The 19781-nt window shown below is 43.6% G+C and overlaps 1 protein-coding gene across 1 annotated transcript in view; it reads left to right on the forward strand.

Annotated features, from left to right (window-relative positions):
• Positions 1-19781, forward strand: part of disp1 (dispatched homolog 1 (Drosophila)) — a 112499-nt gene that overhangs the window by 30545 nt on the left and 62173 nt on the right. Inside the window, exon 2 of the mRNA XM_056294486.1 lies at positions 9132-9834. Coding sequence (XP_056150461.1) covers positions 9152-9834 — 683 coding nt within the window. The 5' untranslated portion in view covers positions 9132-9151. The remainder of the gene's footprint in view (positions 1-9131; positions 9835-19781) is intronic.

The raw sequence follows: 19781 nt of genomic DNA on the forward strand, positions 1-19781 counted from the left end.
TACTAAACTGTTGTTGCCTATTGATTCATCTTTACTGTGTTTGGAGTTTAGGGCTTATTACAATACTTACCTGAGGGTTTATAAGTATTTTGGAGTTGTGTACTTACCTTGGATTAGGGGCATCTCAACTGTCCTGTTGGTTCTGGGGAGGGAGGGTTATGCTGAGTTGGACCCATAGCACAGCATACACTCTACACGTCAGGGCCCGACGTGTCAAATACCTTAGCGTGAAGCCCACCTCATGATATCTTATAGTGTGTAACGCACTAACCACTCTGTTCAGCAGGACAGGCATCCACATACTTACCCACGTAGGTACTGAGACTAATTGCATTGGGAATGGGGACCCAGATCCGTTCATTAACCTAATCTTTCAAGGTAAATAAGTACTATTACTACCCCTACAAGGCGTGGCTTATTATGCCCGCTACAACTGCTTTTCTAAATATAAGCTACTTTGAAACACACTGAACTTTTCTGAAAACATAATTACAGCTCTGAACTAAAGAGGGAGGCTGTAGATAACCTTGTGGCGTTATGTTTGTACTGACCTGCATTCCATACTTACAGAGTAGTCATGTGATCATACAGCCTAGTGGCGGCATTATACACACAGCTACATGCCTGTACACTGTACGTGAGTTCCCCTGCAATGATTATTAAATGTTAAGCCTAGACGCTAACACTGCCTCCACACGAGTCATCCCACTTCTCGAAGCGGGGGGGGGGGGGTAGTGTAACGTGTATGGATACATAGAATTGCTAGCCGGGCCCTTTAGTCGACTGGTTAACGCCCGTGGTGCGAGAGACACGGGTTTGCGTCCTGGCTGTGGCGGTTCCCGGCTGCCCCCCTGAATTTGTGTCTATATATAGGAAAAAGCTTTTAGTACATAGCCGTACAATATTGTTTCGTGCGTCGCGCACTCATCAGCTGCTAAAAGTTTTTTTCCCTACATTTTCCCTATATTGATATTCCGCTCCTCGTTACTTGAGCACTTCTATAGACACCATTGACGGTCTCTGAAGGAAAAAAAAACCGCCGTTTGTATATATATATATATATATATATATATATATATATATATATATATATATATATATAACATCTTTAAACCGTTATATTTGGTCATTGGCGATGGTAAAATGCGCAATCTATGTCTAACTGAAAAATATTTTATCATTTGCAAACCAGAAATGTCCATATTGAATAACAGGAATGACTTGGCCAGCACTTTCAGACATAGATATAAGCACCTATTTTGTAATTATAAATAAATCACGCCAATAGACAAAAACGAACCCCCCCTCCCCCCATTGGACCGTTAGCGATCACATGTTTTTGAATTTTTGAATGTCGTACCTCTCCCTTCCCCACTGGACGTTGTGCACGTGATGTGCATGACGAGGCAGTAAATGGTATGTTCTTTCCTCTAATAGCTTTATTGACAGCTGATGATTGCTTATGGCATGAAACAAGCTTGTACTGTCTCATAGAGAATTTACTTGACTCACTGGATTTTAATATATATGTGTGTGTGTGGGTGTGTGTGTGTGTGTGTGTGTGTGTGTAATAAAGCCTAAACTGCATTTCTCTGTGTTAAATATTAAGATTGATATTCATCTTTTAACTTGTTAATGAAAAATCATAAACACTGTTTTGATTAAGGTATTAATGCAATTAATGTAGAAAGACTACATTTCCCATGCTTCTCATGGGTCATGACAAAAAGAGGCGGGGTCAAGGGAGAAGAAAGACTTCCGAGTTTACCCGGCGTCTGTTTCTCACTACCGAAAAGACAAGTTGAAACTTTATCATCTTACAGTAATACCACCCGTGTGTCAAAATTTTGAAGAGGACTTTCATTGCTAGCTAACGTAGCTGCATCTGGACTTTCTCGCCGTGGTGGTTCTACGCAGTGACGGCCAGCAAGGACAGTGCTGCAGGAGTCACGGTTTCTCCACAAGACAGGAGCTGATAAGCGCCTTCCCTCCTTCCCCATTCGGTGTGGGTAATGTACTGATTTCCAGGCATCGTTACGGTAGTCTTTCGAACATTTTTTGTAGTAGTTGTGCACAACTCTTGTTTTTTCCGGAGATACGTCTTTTTTTCTTTTCCACGCATACGAACTGATTTAAATATATGCGTGGTGAACTGAATCAGTAACGGGACTGTGCACGCGAACAGTGCGTGCAAAGTTAGTGCCAGTGTCTGTGTCTCTCGTGAGTAGGGACTGATTTGCATCAGAGCTCTTGAACTGGCGGGAATTGCACACTTGCATTGTCTTCTGTAATTCATTGGGTCGCTCCCACAACACAAGCGCGCCATCGTACGTAGTGTCTCGGGTTTAAATTATAGTAAAGAGCTCTAGTTTATTGTATTTCACTGAGTGCACTCGTTTTTGGGAATTACTGGTTGGTGTTTTAAAGTAATATAAATAATGTAACCGGTTATTTTCTTGCCCGGTGCGGGATTCGATACGGGGTGTACTGCACCACAAGGCGACATCACTAACCGCTCGGCGAAAGGGTCAGACCCGTTAGCTAGGGACTAACGTGTGTTATTAGTAGTTTACAATAACATTCAAGGGGTCAATGTTTAAAGCATTTAAAAGTTAAGAGAGTTAACATGAATTGTTTTTTTTTTTCTTCTTTGGAAGTGATTTGAGTTGAACTTAAAATAGACCAGTGTCTTGTATAGATAAAAACATCTCTCTAATTTCAAGAGTCATGGGGTTATTATTTTACTGTATTACAGTACATTTTGTAAATCACAATACATGTTATTTTTGAGTCACCTAATTCTTGTGTGTTTGAATTCTATGAGTCAGGTGGTTTGTGTAAAACATCCACCTTGTTGGGTTTTAGAAGATATATTCCTGTCACACTTTTATATCCTGGGAGACAATGAGACACATAGTGTGCCTAGTAATTCCAGGTGGAGGCACTGCGCTAAGCATCATTGAGCACAACACTCTGTCCTCTCAGATTAGAAGGGGCACTGGAAGGGGGTTACATTTTGGAGGCACCGCTGGGATAGGTCATCCATAGGTGTCGACCTTATCCAGTACCATTGATCTCCTGTTTACTATTCAGCCCTGTCCACCCCATTTATTCCACTTTAATTGTACGCCTGACCTCATTGAACTTAATCAGGTAGTGGAATGGTGCAAGGAAGAAAATGTTAAAATAGCCCGGGCCTTAGTACTGAGTAATGGGTCTTTGGATGTTAGCATTGGGACTACGGCTGAAGTTTTGAACACCGTTAAGGTCCTCGGCCGCACAAAATATGTGGTGTCGTGGAAATTCTTCTGGTAGAGCATTATTCATTCTTGTTGAGAGCGCCATTGAACTGGATTCCAAAACTGTACCTCCAGAGATAGGAATACCAGACAAAGAAGGTCCTTGGATTGTGCGTCTAGTCCAACAGTTATCAGATGAATCTGCTCAACCTGCCACCCAGGGAGACTCTGATTTTCACACCAAGTTATGTCAGCTGCTGCAGAATGAAGGCAAGTCTTTTGAGGAGTGGAAACGTCGGCTTGGCGAGAAGTTGATGGAAAAACAGGATGTATTCTCCTGCCATGAATGGGATGTGGGACGCTCCAAAAGCACAGAACATGAAATTAGGTTGACTGACCCAACACCCTTCCGTGAAAGATCGCGTCGCATTGCTCCAGCTGACATGGAAGATGTACGTCAACACCTGCAGGAGCTGCAGAAACATGAAATCATTTCAGAGTCAAGAAGTCCATATGCTTCACCGATCGTTGTGGTGCAGAAAAGGTCTGGGGCTGTAAGAATGTGTGTTGATTACAGTACCTTGAACCGACGCACCATTCCCGATCAGTACACGGTACCCAGGAACGAGGATGCACTCCATTGAATGGTAGTAAGTGGTTTAGGGTGCTTGATTTGAGAAGTGGCTATTATCAAATTCATATGAATGATGCAGACAAAGAGAAAACAGCTTTTATTTGCCCCCTTGGATTCTATCAGTTTGAGCGCATCTCACAAGGGATCTGTGGGGCTCCAGTAACATTTCAGTGGGTAATGGAAAAGCCGTTGGGGACATGAACTTTCTGGAAGTGCTGGTGTACCTCAATGATTTAATCATCTTCGGCCGCACACTAGAGGAACATGAGGAAAGGCTCCTCAAAGTTCTGGATCGACTAAAAAAAGAGGGTCTGAAACTGTCAGTTGACAAGTGTCGGTGCTGCCGGACCTCTGTGACTTATGTCGGCCACATTGTGTCAAAGCAGGGGGTAGCCACTGACTCTGCGAAAATAGACGCAGTGACAACTTGGCCCCGACCGCAAACAGTGTCTTCTCTTCGCTCATTCTTAGGCTTCTGTGGTTATTATCACTGCTTTGTGAAGGATTTTGCCCACCTCGCTTGGCCTTTGAATCAACTGTTACAAGGCTACCCACCTCACCCACGAAAGAAGAATGCCAAGTCTGGCAAACGGCTGTCTGAGACGACCTACTTCAAGCCTTCAGAACCGTTTGGTCCTAGGTGGGATGACCATTGTGAGAAGTCTTTTCAGGAGCTCAACAAGTGTTTGACGAATGCTCCCATGTTAGCCTTTGCTGACCCCAGCCAGCCATACATCCTCCACATGGATGCCAGTCTTGATGGATTGGGTGGGGTCCTATATCAGGAAAAAGAAGATGGATTGCGCCCTGTTGCGTTCGTCAGTCGAAGCCTCTCACCCTCAGAAAGGAACTATCCTGCCCATAAGTTGGAGTTTCTGGTGTTGAAATGGGCCATTGGGGACAAGTTACATGATTATCTTTATGGGGCAACCTTCGAAGTTAGAACCGACAACAATCCCCTGACATATATCTTGACCTCCGCGAAGTTGGATGCCACTGGACATCGACGGTTAGCTGCCCTTTCTCAAAGATATTTGTATTGGATTTTAAACAAGCAATACTTAAAAAGATTTTAAAACAAGTGTATGATATGTCAGATTTACATGATATAAAATGATATAAGAACATGACAATCTTATCACCAATCCCCCCACCCCCACCCCACTAGCCCCATCTACAAGCCGGGATGTGCTTTGTAAAGAGGGTATATCTCGTCCCTGGAGTGAAAAAAGGAAAGTGCTGAAAGTCGTGTTTAGGATTTAGAAAAGAAGAAAAATAGGTAAGTCAGTAAATGGAAGATGGAGGGTTTAGAAACTGGTCGACCTTCACAGGTTATATTACTGACATAAATTAACAAAAACAGAAAACAGGAGAGAATGGAGCAAGGATTCTTCAGTTTGGCTGGAGATTCTTAAAGTATTCCAGGAAAGGTCCCCACACCTTTTGGAACTCGTCCTTGGAGTTACAGACTGAGTAGCGGATCTTTTCGAGGTTTAAACAGGACATAATATCGTTCAACCACTGAGCGTGGGTTAGTTGTGGGTTGCTGAGATGAGCATCCTTCCATCTCAGCAATATTGCACGCCTGGCCAATAGAGAAGCGAAGGACAACATGCGGCGTTTGGATAGGGTCAGGTGTACGTCATCCTTGCCAGTGGTGCCAAAAAGGGCGACCAGAGGGTTAGGTTCTAGTTTGAAATTGAGGGTTAGGGATAAGGTTTGGAAGACATCTTTCCAGTATTTTTCAAGTCTAGGACACGCCCAGAACATGTGGATAAGGGAAGCATCATCCCCCCTACATTTTGTCACAGGTGGGACTCACATCCGGGTACATATGGGATAGTTTGACTTTGGACACATGGGCTATGTGCACCACCTTAAATCGTAACAGACAATGATGGGCACAAAGGGATGTTGAATTGACTACCCTAAAGATCGAATTCCATATATCATCCGACAGTGAGAGGCTTAAGTCCTGCTCCCAGGCAGTTTTAATCTTGTCAAGAGGGGCATGACTTATACTTGCGAGCTTGTCATATTTTACGGATATTATCTCCCCATTCACGGGAAAAAGTTCACTTTTGTGTAAATTTAGTTTGTATCCTGAGAACTGGCTAAATTGAGTGAGTAATGACAGCATGTGGGGTAGGGAGGTGTCCGGGCTTGATATGAAAACCAAAAGATCGTCCGCATAAAGGGACACTTGGTGTTCAACTTCCTTCCTCCAAATCCCTGAAATATCCTCGCAGCTACGCAATGCAATCGCTAGAGGCTCTATGGCCAAATCGAAAAGTAGTGGACTTAACGGGTACCCTTGGCGAGTTCCCCGTTGGAAGTTAAAAGGTCGTGACTGCTGAGAGTTGGTGAGTATTGAAGCAGTGGGGCACAAATATAGTAATTTTATCCACGTAACAAAACCGGGTCCAAAGCTGATTTTTTCCAAGATTGCAAATAGATACGTCCACTCCACGCGGTCAAACACTTTTTCCGTGTCTAAAGAAAGGACACATTCGGGAATCACTTCTGAGGGGGAATACAAAATATCAAATAGACGGCGTGTATTAAAATAAGCGTGGCGTTTTTTCACAAAGCCGGTTTGATCATCGGATATTATTGATGGTAGGATGTTCTCCAAGCTACGGGCTAAAACTTTAGCTAAAAATTTGGCATCAACATTTAATAAGGAGATTGGCCTATAGGAGGAGCACTCTGTTGGGTCTTTGCCCTTCTTTGGAATTAGGGTGATACATGCTTCATAGAATGATGTTGGAAGTTTACCTCGCTTAAACGAATCAAATAGCACTGAGCTTAATTGAGGTGAAAGCGACGAAGAGAATGATTTAAAAAATTCCACGGGGAACCCATCAGGTCCCGGGGATTTTCCTGACTGCAAAGAAGAGATAGCTGCAGTGATTTCCTCTTGTGATATAGGCTCCTCTAGTCTTGATTTGTTGCCGGGAGAAAGTATAGCGATGTTTAAACGATTTAACATTTTTTCCACCAAAGTGTAATCATCTTGGAATTCAGAAGTGTAAAGGTGGTAATAGTACTTCCTGAATGTGTCATTTATCTTGGCGTAATCCGAGTTGTAATGATCTGTGCCCTCTGGCTATGTTAACTTATAACATTAATAAAGCAAGGACGACTTCTCTCGTGCTGGGTGTTTATTCACCGACCGGATTCCGACTGACGTTGTTACTTACATCACGTGACTTTGTTGTGGTGCTACGGAAGGCCGTAAGGGACATTAGCAAATCAAATATTACTAGCAAATATTACACGAGTGATGTTGCCATCAGCCATTTGAATTTTTGTAATCAGTTGTTTTGCTTTAAGTCCTCTCAGCTGATTGGCTAATAGCCTACCAGATTTGTCACCGTGGATATAAAATAAACTCTTGCTCTTCAAAAGTTGACGTTTAATTGGATGTGTCGAAAGGAGGTCAAACTTAGTTTGGAGTTCCACTCGCTTTTTATAAAGTTCTGGGTTTTTAACTTGAGCATATTGCTGGTCTATTTCTTTAATTTGATAATCGTTCTTTATGGGCTCTCTTTTTCATATTCACAGAGAAAGAAATTATTTGCCCCCTTAAGTAAGCATTCAGAGCATCCCAAACAATCATGCTGGGGGTTGTATTTTTATGAAAAAAATAAAGTTATCTGCTCCTCCATAAATTTCATGAAATCATTATTTGACAGTAGGGTCGAATTAAATCGCCAGTGTCTTTTTATTTCAGGAAGACCAGGAAGAGTCACAGATAGTACAACAGGGGCGTGGTCTGATATGACTTTGCTCTGATAATCACAGGAACAGGCTAATGGGATGAATTGGTTATCAATAAGAAAATAATCAATCCTAGAGAAGGTATGGTGAACATGTGAGAAGAAGGAGTACTCTCCTGTTTGGATGGAGAAAGCGCCACACATCAGAGACACCGTAGTTAGATAAAAGTGGATTGAATAATTGAAGCAGACTTATGCATTATACCAGGGTTGGTGGAAGACCGATCCAGCACAGGATTCAACCAGCAGTTGAAATCCCCACCGAGTATGAACTCAGATCCGGTAAAGAAAAAAAAAACATTCAAAAAACTCCACATCGTCTGTGTTGGGGGCATGCACATTGGCCAACACTACCATTGTATTGTATAATTTCCCTGAGACAATGATATAACGACCATTTGTGCCTGACACTACATTGTGATGCTCAAAGGGAATATTCTGGTTAATAAGAATTGAGACTCCCCTGGCTTTGGCCTGGAAAGTGGAGGGAAAGTGCTGCCCTGCTCACCGTGACATGAGGCGAGAGTTATCAGAGCCACGAATGTGTGTTTCCTGTAAAAAGGCAATTTCTGTTTTAAACTGTTTAATGTGTGCAAACACTTTCCTTCTTTTAACAGGGTCATTTAAACTGTTGACGTTCCAGCTCAAGAAATGGGAGACAATGAGACACATAGTAGTGTGCCTAGTCATTCCAGGTGGAGGCACTGTGCTAAGCATCATTGAGCGTAACACTGTCCTCTCAGATTAGAAGGGGCATTGGAAGGGGGTTGCATATATATATATATATATATATATATACACAATGTATGTGTGTGTGTGTGTGTGTCTCCACTGTGCCACTTAATTAGTCTGCTAATTATTTAAGCCAGATAGAGATGTTGGTGCTAATAAAATCAAATAGTAAAATTCACATGTTCAAAGGCATTAAAATGCAGCCAATAATGGCAAAGCAGAAATTAGTTTATCGGATTTTTTTTGGCAAGTTTTTAAGCACTAAACTAATTTTTCCACCAATGTGTTTACTCTCAAGACCAATTGAAAGTACTAGCTTATGAACTGGCTCTATCTTCCTCACTTCTACAGGAGAAAAAAATTGCCATTTCTGCTCTCTCTTTTCATATTAAGGGTCTAACATCTATTTTTTTGTCATGGATTCATGAATGACTACATTTCTCCAGCACTAATCTAGTCCTAGGACACAAAGCGTTTACATTGAATTGAGTGCATCATATTACAGTATGGGTGTCACCAGTAGTAGTCAAACTCCTAACCCTGGAAGTATTAATTCATACTTAAGTCATATACTGATAGAAAACTAAGTACTCTACCAGCTGAGCACCACATGAGGTTCCTCAGCAGGAGGCTTACTTAATGGAAGACAATAAGTGTAGTGAATGTGATAACTTGGATTGGAACTCAGCCTTGAACCCACCCTGCATCTCTCTCATTCCTACTCCTATTTTACTTTACTTCCAGAGGAATAACAGAGTCCCCACATGGCCTGCGGAGAGAGGACCATGGATTTAAGCAATGCTAGTGGACACCCACCACCCACTGCCAATGGAAACTCCACATCAAACACCTGTACACCAGCTGGTAGTGATCAGGACCATCTCACTGCTGCCCCTAGTGGTGGTTGCGTCTCAGATGGAGCAGAGAATGTTGTAGTCCTGGGTGCAGTTCCCAGAACACAGCAGAAACCATGTGTCATCCAGATAGCCAACAGAACCAGCCAAAACGGTGGAATGATCAAACAGAACGGTTCCCTCAAAAACCCTTCCCCCTCCTCCTCCCCTGCTTTCCCTTCCACCTCTCCCTGCCCGGCTGTCAGAGACTCACAAAGGTCAGAAGAGGGCCACCTTCCTTTTACCCTCTCCCCATCATCGTGTTCTCCTCCCCTTCAGCCCCTGTCGCTGAGCTGCCAACACTGCCACTTCCACCCTGCTCTGTGCTACCAGTGTAATCACCAAGAGTGTCACCTCTTCCACAGTCCAGGTGTAGGCACGAGGCCCTGCCCAGTCCCCCACCCTGCATCGCCCTCTCCTTGTCCCTGCTGTCACTTAGTCCCCAGGAAACCAAACCCCCCCTCTCCTCCAGCTCATCCCTCCTCCCCTAGCTGTGTGTATCATCATCGCTGGCAAGGACAACTCCAGAGCAAGCCAAATGGACCTGCAATCAGGTATGCATTCATTGTCAAAAACCGACATTACTCTGTTTTTAAAAAATACTCCACATTTATGTGAAAGCATTGCTCAATATCTGTTCTCAGAGGGGTTTCATCCACAGTTTGGTTTATTTTACTGGTGCTTTACACCTAATTGGCATGATAAAATAGTTACATACTGAATAGCGGACAGTATAAATTCATAGATGAAATATATTTGGGTGTGAGCATTGTGTACTTCATTATTATTCTTTATGGGGGGTGACCTTTAATATATGGTGTTTATGTGCATGTGCTATTTCTGGTGGGGGCCATACTGTGTGTGTGTGTGTGTGTGTGTGTGTGTGTGAGAGAGAGAGTAAATTTGAATGTTTTATGTGTATAAGGTTTTCTCATGTGCATTTATGTTGGCCTTGCATGCAGCATTCCTAGAGTTGTCTGCAGAGGGTAAGCACCCTCTTCCACTGTCCCCATGCTTGTCCAAACCATGTGTAGGGATGATGTAAATCCTGGAACAGTATAAATGATTAATGTAATCATTGGCGACATTGACACATTGGCAATATTTTGTGGTAGTTAAATGGGAATTAATGAACTATTCTTTCAGCAGAGTCTTTATGCATGCTCAAGTTGAATCAGTTCATCTGGACAGAACATTTATTGAGAGACAAAATTTTCATCACATCTAAGTGAACGGGCAAGACTTCCGTTAAAATGTTCAAATAAATTTGGTAAAAAAGTCTGTTCATTTTGTCCAGTGGACACTTGGAGGCTTGGAAGTTCTTCCCTGCTGTATGTGATCAGTGAATGGGTGCTGGAAACTAAATAAATAAACAAAAACAGAAAAAGTATGAGAGAGCGCAAAACCGAGGCTACCGTCCACAGCGCCATTTGATGACGTATCGGTGTATATGCATGTATAGTTGTGTATAGGTCTACCGATAGGTATGCATTTAAAATACATCATGAAAGTGAAGGCAGTTTTCTGTTGATTTAAAATTCTCAAGTGCAATAAAGTAATTCTGCTGATCAAAATGGATGAATTATCACGATAAATAATCATGATCACGATATTAATGTCTTTCTAGCCAAAATGATCCAGCCCTAGTCAAATTGTCCGGCCTTAGTCCCGGAGCACGTGGGACGGACGTCCGGGTGGTGAAGTGGTCTATTTCGTTGCCTACCAACATGGGGATCACTGGTTCAAATCCCCGTTTTACCTCCGGCATGGTCCGGCATCCCTACAGACACAATTGGCCGTGTCTGCGGGTGGGAAGCCGGATGTGGATATGTGTCCTGCCCGACCTCCTCTGGTCAGTCGGGGCGCCTGTTCGGGGGTAACTGGGGGGGGGGATAGCGTGATCCTCCCATGCGCTGCGTCCCCCTGGCGAAACTCCTCACTCTCAGGTGAAAAGAACCTGGCGACTCCACATGTATCGGAAGAGATATGGTAGTCTGCAGCCCTCCACGGGTTGGCAGAGGGGGTGGAGCAGTGACCGGGACGGGTCGGAAGAGTGGGGAAATTGGCCTGATACAATTGGGGGGGGGGGGGTCCCAACAAGTTGGTGTAATGCTTATTCGTTCATAATTGACATAACAACTTCTTAAATTAAACCCTCAACGGTGGGGAAAGTGCTCAACAAACAAGGAGCAAATAATCTAGCAAAGAATTAATTATAATCAAATAATAATAATTAAATAATTTGGATTAAGTTGACATAACATTAATAATTCTACCTTAATGTGGCATGTAGTATGGGCATGGCATTAATTAACACTGCCAGGGTTTGGGGATCCATTTCTCTTAAAGCGGCATGTTGAAGATTCTCACTCAAATAAATGTTTGTTACATTACACTCTTTCACCAAACTACGTGACACAGTGATGATTCAGCCTACTGGTCTGGACCCACCCACTGGTCTGGACTGGTCTGGACCTACCTTGAACTTAACAACACATACATCTGGATGCTGTTTATAGATTACAGTTCTGCCTTCAACACTATCATCCCTGCCAAACTAACCACCAAACTCCTCTCCCTTGGCCTCAACCCCTCCCTCTGTAACTGGATCCTGGACTTCCTGACCAACAGACCGCAGTCTGTTAGGTTAGGTGACCACTCCTCCTCCACCCTGACCCTCAGCACAGGTGCCCCTCAAGGCTGTGTTCTGAGCCCCCTCTTTTTCTCCCTCTTTACCCACGACTGCCTGCCAACTCACCCTCCAAATGTTATAGTTAAGTTTGCAGATGACACCACAGTCATTGGCCGTATCAACAACAATAATGAGATGGCCTACAGAGACGAGATTGAGCACCTCACATCATGGTGTACTACCAACAATCTTGTCCTTAATGTGCAGAAGACAAAGGAGCTGATTGTGGACTTCAGGAGGTCTAGAAGCTGCAGCCACTCCCCCATACACATCAATGGGGTGGAAGTGGAGCGTGTTTCCAGCTTTAAATTCCTTGGAGTCCACATCAGCGAGGACCTTTCGTGGACATTAAACACCCAGGCCCTTGTGAAAAAGGCCCAACAACGCCTGCATTTCCTGAGGAGGCTGAGGAGCGCCCGTCTACCCCCCAGAATTCTCACCAACTTCTACCACTGCACCATAGAGAGCATCCTGACCATCTGCATCTCAGTGTGGTACGGCAACTGCACCTCAGTAGACCAGAAAGCTCTGCAGCGGATCGTCAAGGCGGCCCAGCATATCACCGGTACCCAGCTCCCAGCCACAAAAGACATTTATCACAAACGCTGCCTTCGAAGGGGTCTGAGCATCAGCAGAGATCCCACCCACCCCAACCATGGACTGTTCTCCCCCTGCGCTCTGGGAGGCGCTACAGGAGCCTCAGAACCCGCACTACCAGGCTCAAAAACAGTTTCTTTCCACAAGCTGTTGCCCACCTGAACCTGGCTACCCACTGAATGTCTGTAGATATTTTTAAATATTTTGTACTCCAGCTCGCTTTTAACTTATTTTTAGCTTTGGTCTTCATGTGTGTATATCTTATATTGTGTTTGCTGTGTTTGTCTGTGTCTGTCTTGCACTGATTGGTGAAGCCACAGCCCTCATTTCATTTTTAACATGTGCCTGCACATTGTTTTTAATGACAATAAAAATTGAATTGGTCACTGATGAAAGCCTTGTATTTGTAGTTATATGGAGAAATACAAGTGTGTCTGTGGCGACATTCCCGCCATGCATTTTACATTGCCCATCCATGGTTGGTCCACCAGAGGGGGTAGCCAGAACAGACATTTTGTTATGATTTTGTAGTGGACAAACTAGTTAGCGGTTTTGAAATGACTCCTGGGAAGGGTATGCCAAAAAAGAATGCAACTGGAATCTTAGAGATTGCCACTTTAAACTTGAAATTGAATCTCTTACCGAAGTGTGATACAAGTGATCTGTAGTTGCATTCACAGCCTTCTCCAAGCAGATTCAGTTTTGAATAGTTAATTAAAATGGTAACATTAATTCGAGAAGTTTGCATGGCATTTTCTTAAACTGTCCACTTTGACTGCTCTAAAATCTGCAGACTCGTGCAGACCAGCACAGACCTGGCCTGATTGTTAATCCGGGCTATAGTCGAGGTAAGAGTTCTTTAGCATAACCCTGACATTAATTAAGAATGTGGCTGGTGCTTACCAGAACCTAATAGATGAAGGAATTACCTCTGTAAAACTTACCTACAAATGAGAGGCATGTCAAACGTTTTTATATAAACTAGATTTCCCAGGACTTACTTAGAATGTATGTATTATAGTGATTTATTCACAGATTCCCTGTTTTTGCCCCATATTTAGCGGGATTTTTGTAGCCCCCCCCTCATTTTTCTACCAAAACCAAATTTCTTCCACCACATTTGGAACTTGAAGCACTTACAGTCTCGCATAATTATTTTTGTAATTCTGGGGTGACGCTGGGGGTTGTGGGATGGGGAACCATTCCATTCAGCCAGAACAATATTAGTGAGGTCGGACACTGATGTTGGGCAATTAAGCCAGGCTTGTAGTTTGTTTTTTAACACATCCCAATAGTGTTCGATGGAGTTGAGTTCAAGGCAGCCCCAGACCATTATTCTTCCTCCACCAAACATGACATCATGCAGGTAGCATTCTCCTGGCATCTGCCAAACCCAGATTTGTCTGACTGCCATCTCTCAGACTGCCGGATGGTGATGCATGATTCATCACAGAGAATTCAACATAGAATGTGTTTCCAACTGTCCCAGAGTCCAATGGTGGTGAGCCATTATGTGACTCTAGCTGATGCTTGGCATTGCCCACGGTAATCTTAGGTTTGTGTGTGGCTGCTTGGCCATGAAAATCCATGTCATTAAGGTCTCATTGAGCAGTTGTTGTACAGACTTTGCTCCCAGAGGCAGTTTGGAATTTGGTTGTGATTATTGCCACTGAGGACAGAAGATTTTTAGGCATAATACGACTCAGCATTCTAATCCCATTCTGTGAGTTTGTGTGGCCTACCACTTTGCAGTGTAGAACATTCACCTCAAACTGTGAGGAATCATTTGAGGTGAAAAACAATGTCATCATACAGTGGGGAAAATAATTATTTGACCCCTTGCTGATTTTGTAAGTTTGCCCACTTACAAAGAGTGCAACAGTCTATAATTTAAGCGTAGGTTCATTTTAACAGTGAGAGACAGAATATGACCAAAAAAAGTGGAATGGGACGTTGTATGAATTTTATGAATTTATTTGCATATTTTTGGTCCAAAATAAATATTTGAACCCCTGGACAAACACTATGTTAATATTTAGTAGAAAAGCCATTATTGGCCAGCACAGATGTCAAACGGTTTTTATAGTTTCTGACAAGGTTTGTGCACATTTCGGCAGGGATGTTGGCCCACTCCTCCCTGCAGACAAGCTCCAAATCATTCAGGTTTCGAGGCTGTCGCATGGCACCCGAATTTTAAGCTCCCTCCAAAGATTTTCGATTGGATTCAGGTCTGGAGACTGGCTAGGCCATTCCAGAAGCTTGATGTGCTTCTTCTTCAGCCACTCTTTGGTTGCTTTGGCGGTGTGCTTTGGGTCGTTGTCGTGTTGGAACACCCATCCACGACCCATCTTCAGCGCTCTCACTGAGGGAAGGAGGTGTTGGTCCAGAATTCCACGGTACATGGCCCCGTCCATCCTCCCCTCAATGTGATGGAGTTGTCCTGTCCCCTTGGCTGAAAATCACCCCCAACGCATGATGTTGCCACCCCCATGCTTGACGGTGGGGATGGTGTTCTTTGGGTTGTACTCCGTGTTCTTCACCCTCCAACCACGGCGAGTTGAGTTGGAATCCCGAAAAGTTCTATTTTGGTCTCATCCGACCACATCACCTTCTTCCAGGCCTCTTCTGAGTCGTCCAGGTGTTCATTGGCGAACTTAAGATGGGCCTGTACATGTGCCTTCTTGAGCAGTGGGACCTTGCGTGCACTGCAGGATTTTAATCCATGACGGCGTAGTGTGTTACTAACCGTTTGCTTTGTAACTGTGGTCCCAGGTCATTAACCAGTTCCCCCCTTGTGGTTCTGGGATGATTCCTCACCGTTCGCATGATCAGGGACACCCCAAGAGGCGAGATCTTGCGTGGAGCCCCAGACCGAGGGAGGTTGGCGGTGGTGTGGTGTTCCTTCCATTTCCTGATAACTGCACCGACAGTTGTTACTTTCTCTCGAAGATGCTTTCCAATTCTCTTGTAGCCCATCCCAGCCTTGTGCAGGTCTACAATCTTGTCCCTGGTGTCCTTAGACAGCTCTTTGGTCTTGCCCATGATGGAGATGTTGAAATCTGATTGATTGGGTGTGGACAGGTATCTTGTACAGGTAACGAGGTGAAGCAGGTGTATTTTATCTGGGTAATTAGTTGGGATTGGGGGTGCATCTTAAAGAAAAACTAACTGGTTTGTGGGAGCCAGAATACTTGCTGTTTGGTAGGGGATCAAATGCTTATTTTTCTAAATCAGGTGGTTATTAATTTTTATAAATTCATATGATGTGATTTTCTGGAATTTTCTTTGGGATTTCGTCTCTCACTGTTAAAATGTATATATGATTAAAATTATAGACTGTTGCATTCTTTGTAAGTGGGCAAACCTACAAAATCAGCAAGGGGTCAAATAATTATTTTCCCCACTGTATGTATATTTAAGGTCAAATCTGTTGTCCAGTGAATTAACCCTTCGGTGAGCCATAATAATACCAACAGAATGACTCTTCTTAATGCATTTAAGAAAGATGTAATTTTTTTTTACAACTACCACTAAGCTACATCTAGACAAACAACTAAGACTCAACACTAGACACATGAACAAAGGGGAACTAAATTAACACAAGGGCTGTGAATCAAATAGATGCAAATGACACCTATGGATATATGCAAAAGATAGACTAAAGATGAACAACAATGAACACTGTTTTCTACGAAACGGCAAATTTCTCAGAAAACAGTTGTGAAATATGGTGGGATATCATTAAAAGAAAATATGGTGGGATATCATTAAACTGATATCCCACCACTTAGGTGGCATGGTGGCGCAGTGGTTAGCACGGTCACCTCATGCGACTATGTAGTGCGTCTACATAGTCCTGGCCTGGTGGCCCTTGTACTGGTGGGTTTGGCGGCTTGTCAAAGACCAGATCCACAGGCGTCTGTAGCTCCCGACCAAACATTAGTGCAGCTGGGGTGCACCCCGTAGACTCCTGAGTTGCCGACCGGTATGCCATGAGTACCAGGGGCAGATGGCGGTCCCAATCCCTTTGATGCCTCACGGTGAGCATGGCCAGTTGTGTGACCAAGGTCCGATTGAACCGCTCAACCAGGACATCACTTTGAGGGTGTAGGGGAGTGGCCCTTGACTTCCGCACCCAAGATATGCTGAAGCGCGGGGACGAGCTTCCCGAAATAGGGGGGTAGTGTAACGTGCATGGATAAGTAGACACAGTAGCCCTTGGCTAACAGGCCGGACCCTTTAGTCGACTGGTTAACGTTGTCGCCCGCTGTGCGGGAGATACGGGTTCGCATCCTGGCTGTGGCGGCGGTTCCGGGGCTGCCCCCCCTAATTCGCTGCATTGTGAGTAATATGCAAATGAACCCCTGACTTGCAGCAGGAACACTCCAATAGAATTCGCCACAATATTCATCTCTACTACTACTACTACTAGCTTATTCCAGAGATTCTGGATGCTGATAATTTTCCCTCCCCAGTAGTGATTGACTGCGCTGAAACCTAAAAAGGGAGCACAGCTGAGACCCATTATCACCCAGTTTCATTCTTATGCAAAAAAAAAAGAGTGATGTGGGCCTTGGAAAAGGGGAGGGCCCCCTCACCTTTCAAGGCGCACTGGTTCACATCTACCCTGACCTGCCAGCGGAGATAAGTCAAGTCAAACTTTATATGTTTATAGCACATTTCATTCACAGGGCAACACAATGTGCTTTACATAAAATGACAATACAATTGCAACTCAATCATAAAAATGCAAACACAGAAAACAAATATGCCTATCAACAGGTGTTAGTGCACGATATACTAGTAGTAGTAGTAGTATTTTCTGGTAGCTGCTTCACCCCCTCTAACGATGCGAGGAGGGCTGCAGACTACCACATGCCTCCTCCACCAGCCACTTCTTTTCACCTGACAGTAAGAGGTTCACCAGGGGGAGGTAGCGTGTGGGAGGATCACGCTATTCCCCCCAGTCCCCCCCCCCCCCGAACATGTGCCCTGACTGACGAGAGGAGGCGCTAGTGCAGCGACCAGGATACAGACACACATCCGGCTTCCCACCCGCAGACAAAAAGCAAGACAAAAGTACGGTTTTTAACCTGCTTTTGAATGTGTCCAGTGTGGGGACCTCTCTCAGGTCCTCAGGCAGGGTGTTCCATCTACTTGGGACATAAATACAAAATGCAGCTTCCCCTGCTCTACACCTAGCACGAGGGATGGTTAAAAGACCACGGCCATCGGACCTGAGAGTTCTTGATGGTTTGTAAGTAATTAGGATATCTTTTATATATTGTGGTGCAAGACCATTTAGCACTTTGTATACAAGTAACAGAATTTTAAAAGTGATTCTAGTTTTGACGGGGAGCCAATGCAGAGGTCTAAGAACAGATGTAATGTGTTCATACCTTTTAGTTCCGGTGAGAACATGTGTGCCACATATTGAATTAACTGTAGTTGGCACACAACTGATTTCGGGGGGCCGGTGAATAGTCCATTAAAGTAGTTTAGTCTACTTGCTATAAATTCATGGATTACTATCTCACAGTATGTATGGTTTCATGAAATGAAAGTATGGTTTCATGCCACAGAAGAGCACCACAGATGCGATGTTTGCTTTGAGAATGTTGACCGAGAAGGGTAGAGAAGGCCAGAAAGAGTTACATTGTGTCTTCGTAGATTTAGAGAAAGCATATGACAGGGTGCTGAGGGAGGGGGTGTGGTATTGTATGAGGAAGTCGAGAGTTGCAGAGAAGTATGTAGGAGTGGTGCAGGATATGTATGAGGGAAGTGTGACAGTGGTGAGGTGTGCAGTTGGAAGGACAGATGGGTTCAAGGTGGAGGTGGGATTATCTCAAGGATCGGCTCTGAGCCCTTTCTTGTTTGCAATGGTGATGGGCAGGTTGACAGACAAGATCAGGCAGGAGTCTCCATGGACGATGATGTTCGCAGATGACATTGTGATCTATAGCAAGAGTAGGGTGCAGGTGGAGGAGAGCCTGGCGAGGTGGAGGTATGCACTGGAGAGAAGAGGAATGAAAGTTAGTAGGAGCAAGACGGAATACCTATGCATGAATGAGAGGAAGGACTGTGGAATGGTTAGGATGCAAGCAGTGGAGGTGACGAAGGCATATGATAGTCCATGGGCCAAGACCCAAAATATGACATACCGGTACCATCTGGGTGGGCAAATTCTAGTTGTGATTTTTTTTATACCTATACATCCTTAGTTTATGTTTCGATATGATAGACATCTCAGACTGGTCGCTTTTTAGTGGTTATCGCCTCATGAAGTAAACCACCCCTGAAAGTAAACTGCATTTTTGCCGCTGGTGCATATCCTGGTTTAGGCTCATGGTCAAGACACTTTTCAGTGGTTTATAATATTGTGTTTGGTATCATTTTAAAGGGTGCTTTCTAAGCTTTCATTCAAGCCCACTGGTGAAGCTCTCTGTTAAACGTATAGGTCACTAGAGCTCTTCAAACCATCAAAAACACAAATTTTTCTACAATTTTCGCCTAAAGTATACACTTTATTTAAGACCTGTGGTTTCAAGGAACACCAGAGACATAAAAGACAAAAACTGGAATACTCACAGGACTCCAAGGATTTAGGAAATGTACACCATACCCATACTATTTTATTGTTAGATGTGATTTCAGGCCTAAAATAAGAGGGATGACTTTGGCCAAAATCTCTCGGAGTCATTATTCCATGCAGGCCAGACCAGACCAACTGAGTGGGTGAAGCCTTAGGCTACCTAAACTTTTTTTTTTAAGGGGTCAATATAAGTAATTTTTTTTAAAAGTCTATTTTATAGACATTTATAGACCTTCGATATTATAAACTTTCCATTGGAGCAGCTTTTCATAATTATTGGGACATGTTATTTTACCATATCTGTAGGACATTTTGTTGTAGTTTTTGTTTTCACCAATATCATTTCTAAATAAAATATTTAATTACACAGTATTAATAGTAGTACTATTAATAATAGTAATATAGTAGCTGTCTCCACTTTTTAATAAAACACAAACACTTTTAAGGTTTTGTCAGATTCCATGTCTCTGCATAGCATGCGAGTCTAGTAGTGACTGATGATGACTGATGGGACCATCAGCTGTGACAGATGCCTTCCCCTTGTAAGCAATTTCACTCAACATTTGGAATAAGTTAATATGTTAAAAAGTAACCAGAGCACTGTCTCAAGTGAATTAACT

The sequence above is a fragment of the Lampris incognitus genome, chromosome 15, assembly GCF_029633865.1.
Source record: "Lampris incognitus isolate fLamInc1 chromosome 15, fLamInc1.hap2, whole genome shotgun sequence".
Taxonomy (NCBI): Eukaryota; Metazoa; Chordata; class Actinopteri; order Lampriformes; family Lampridae; genus Lampris; species Lampris incognitus.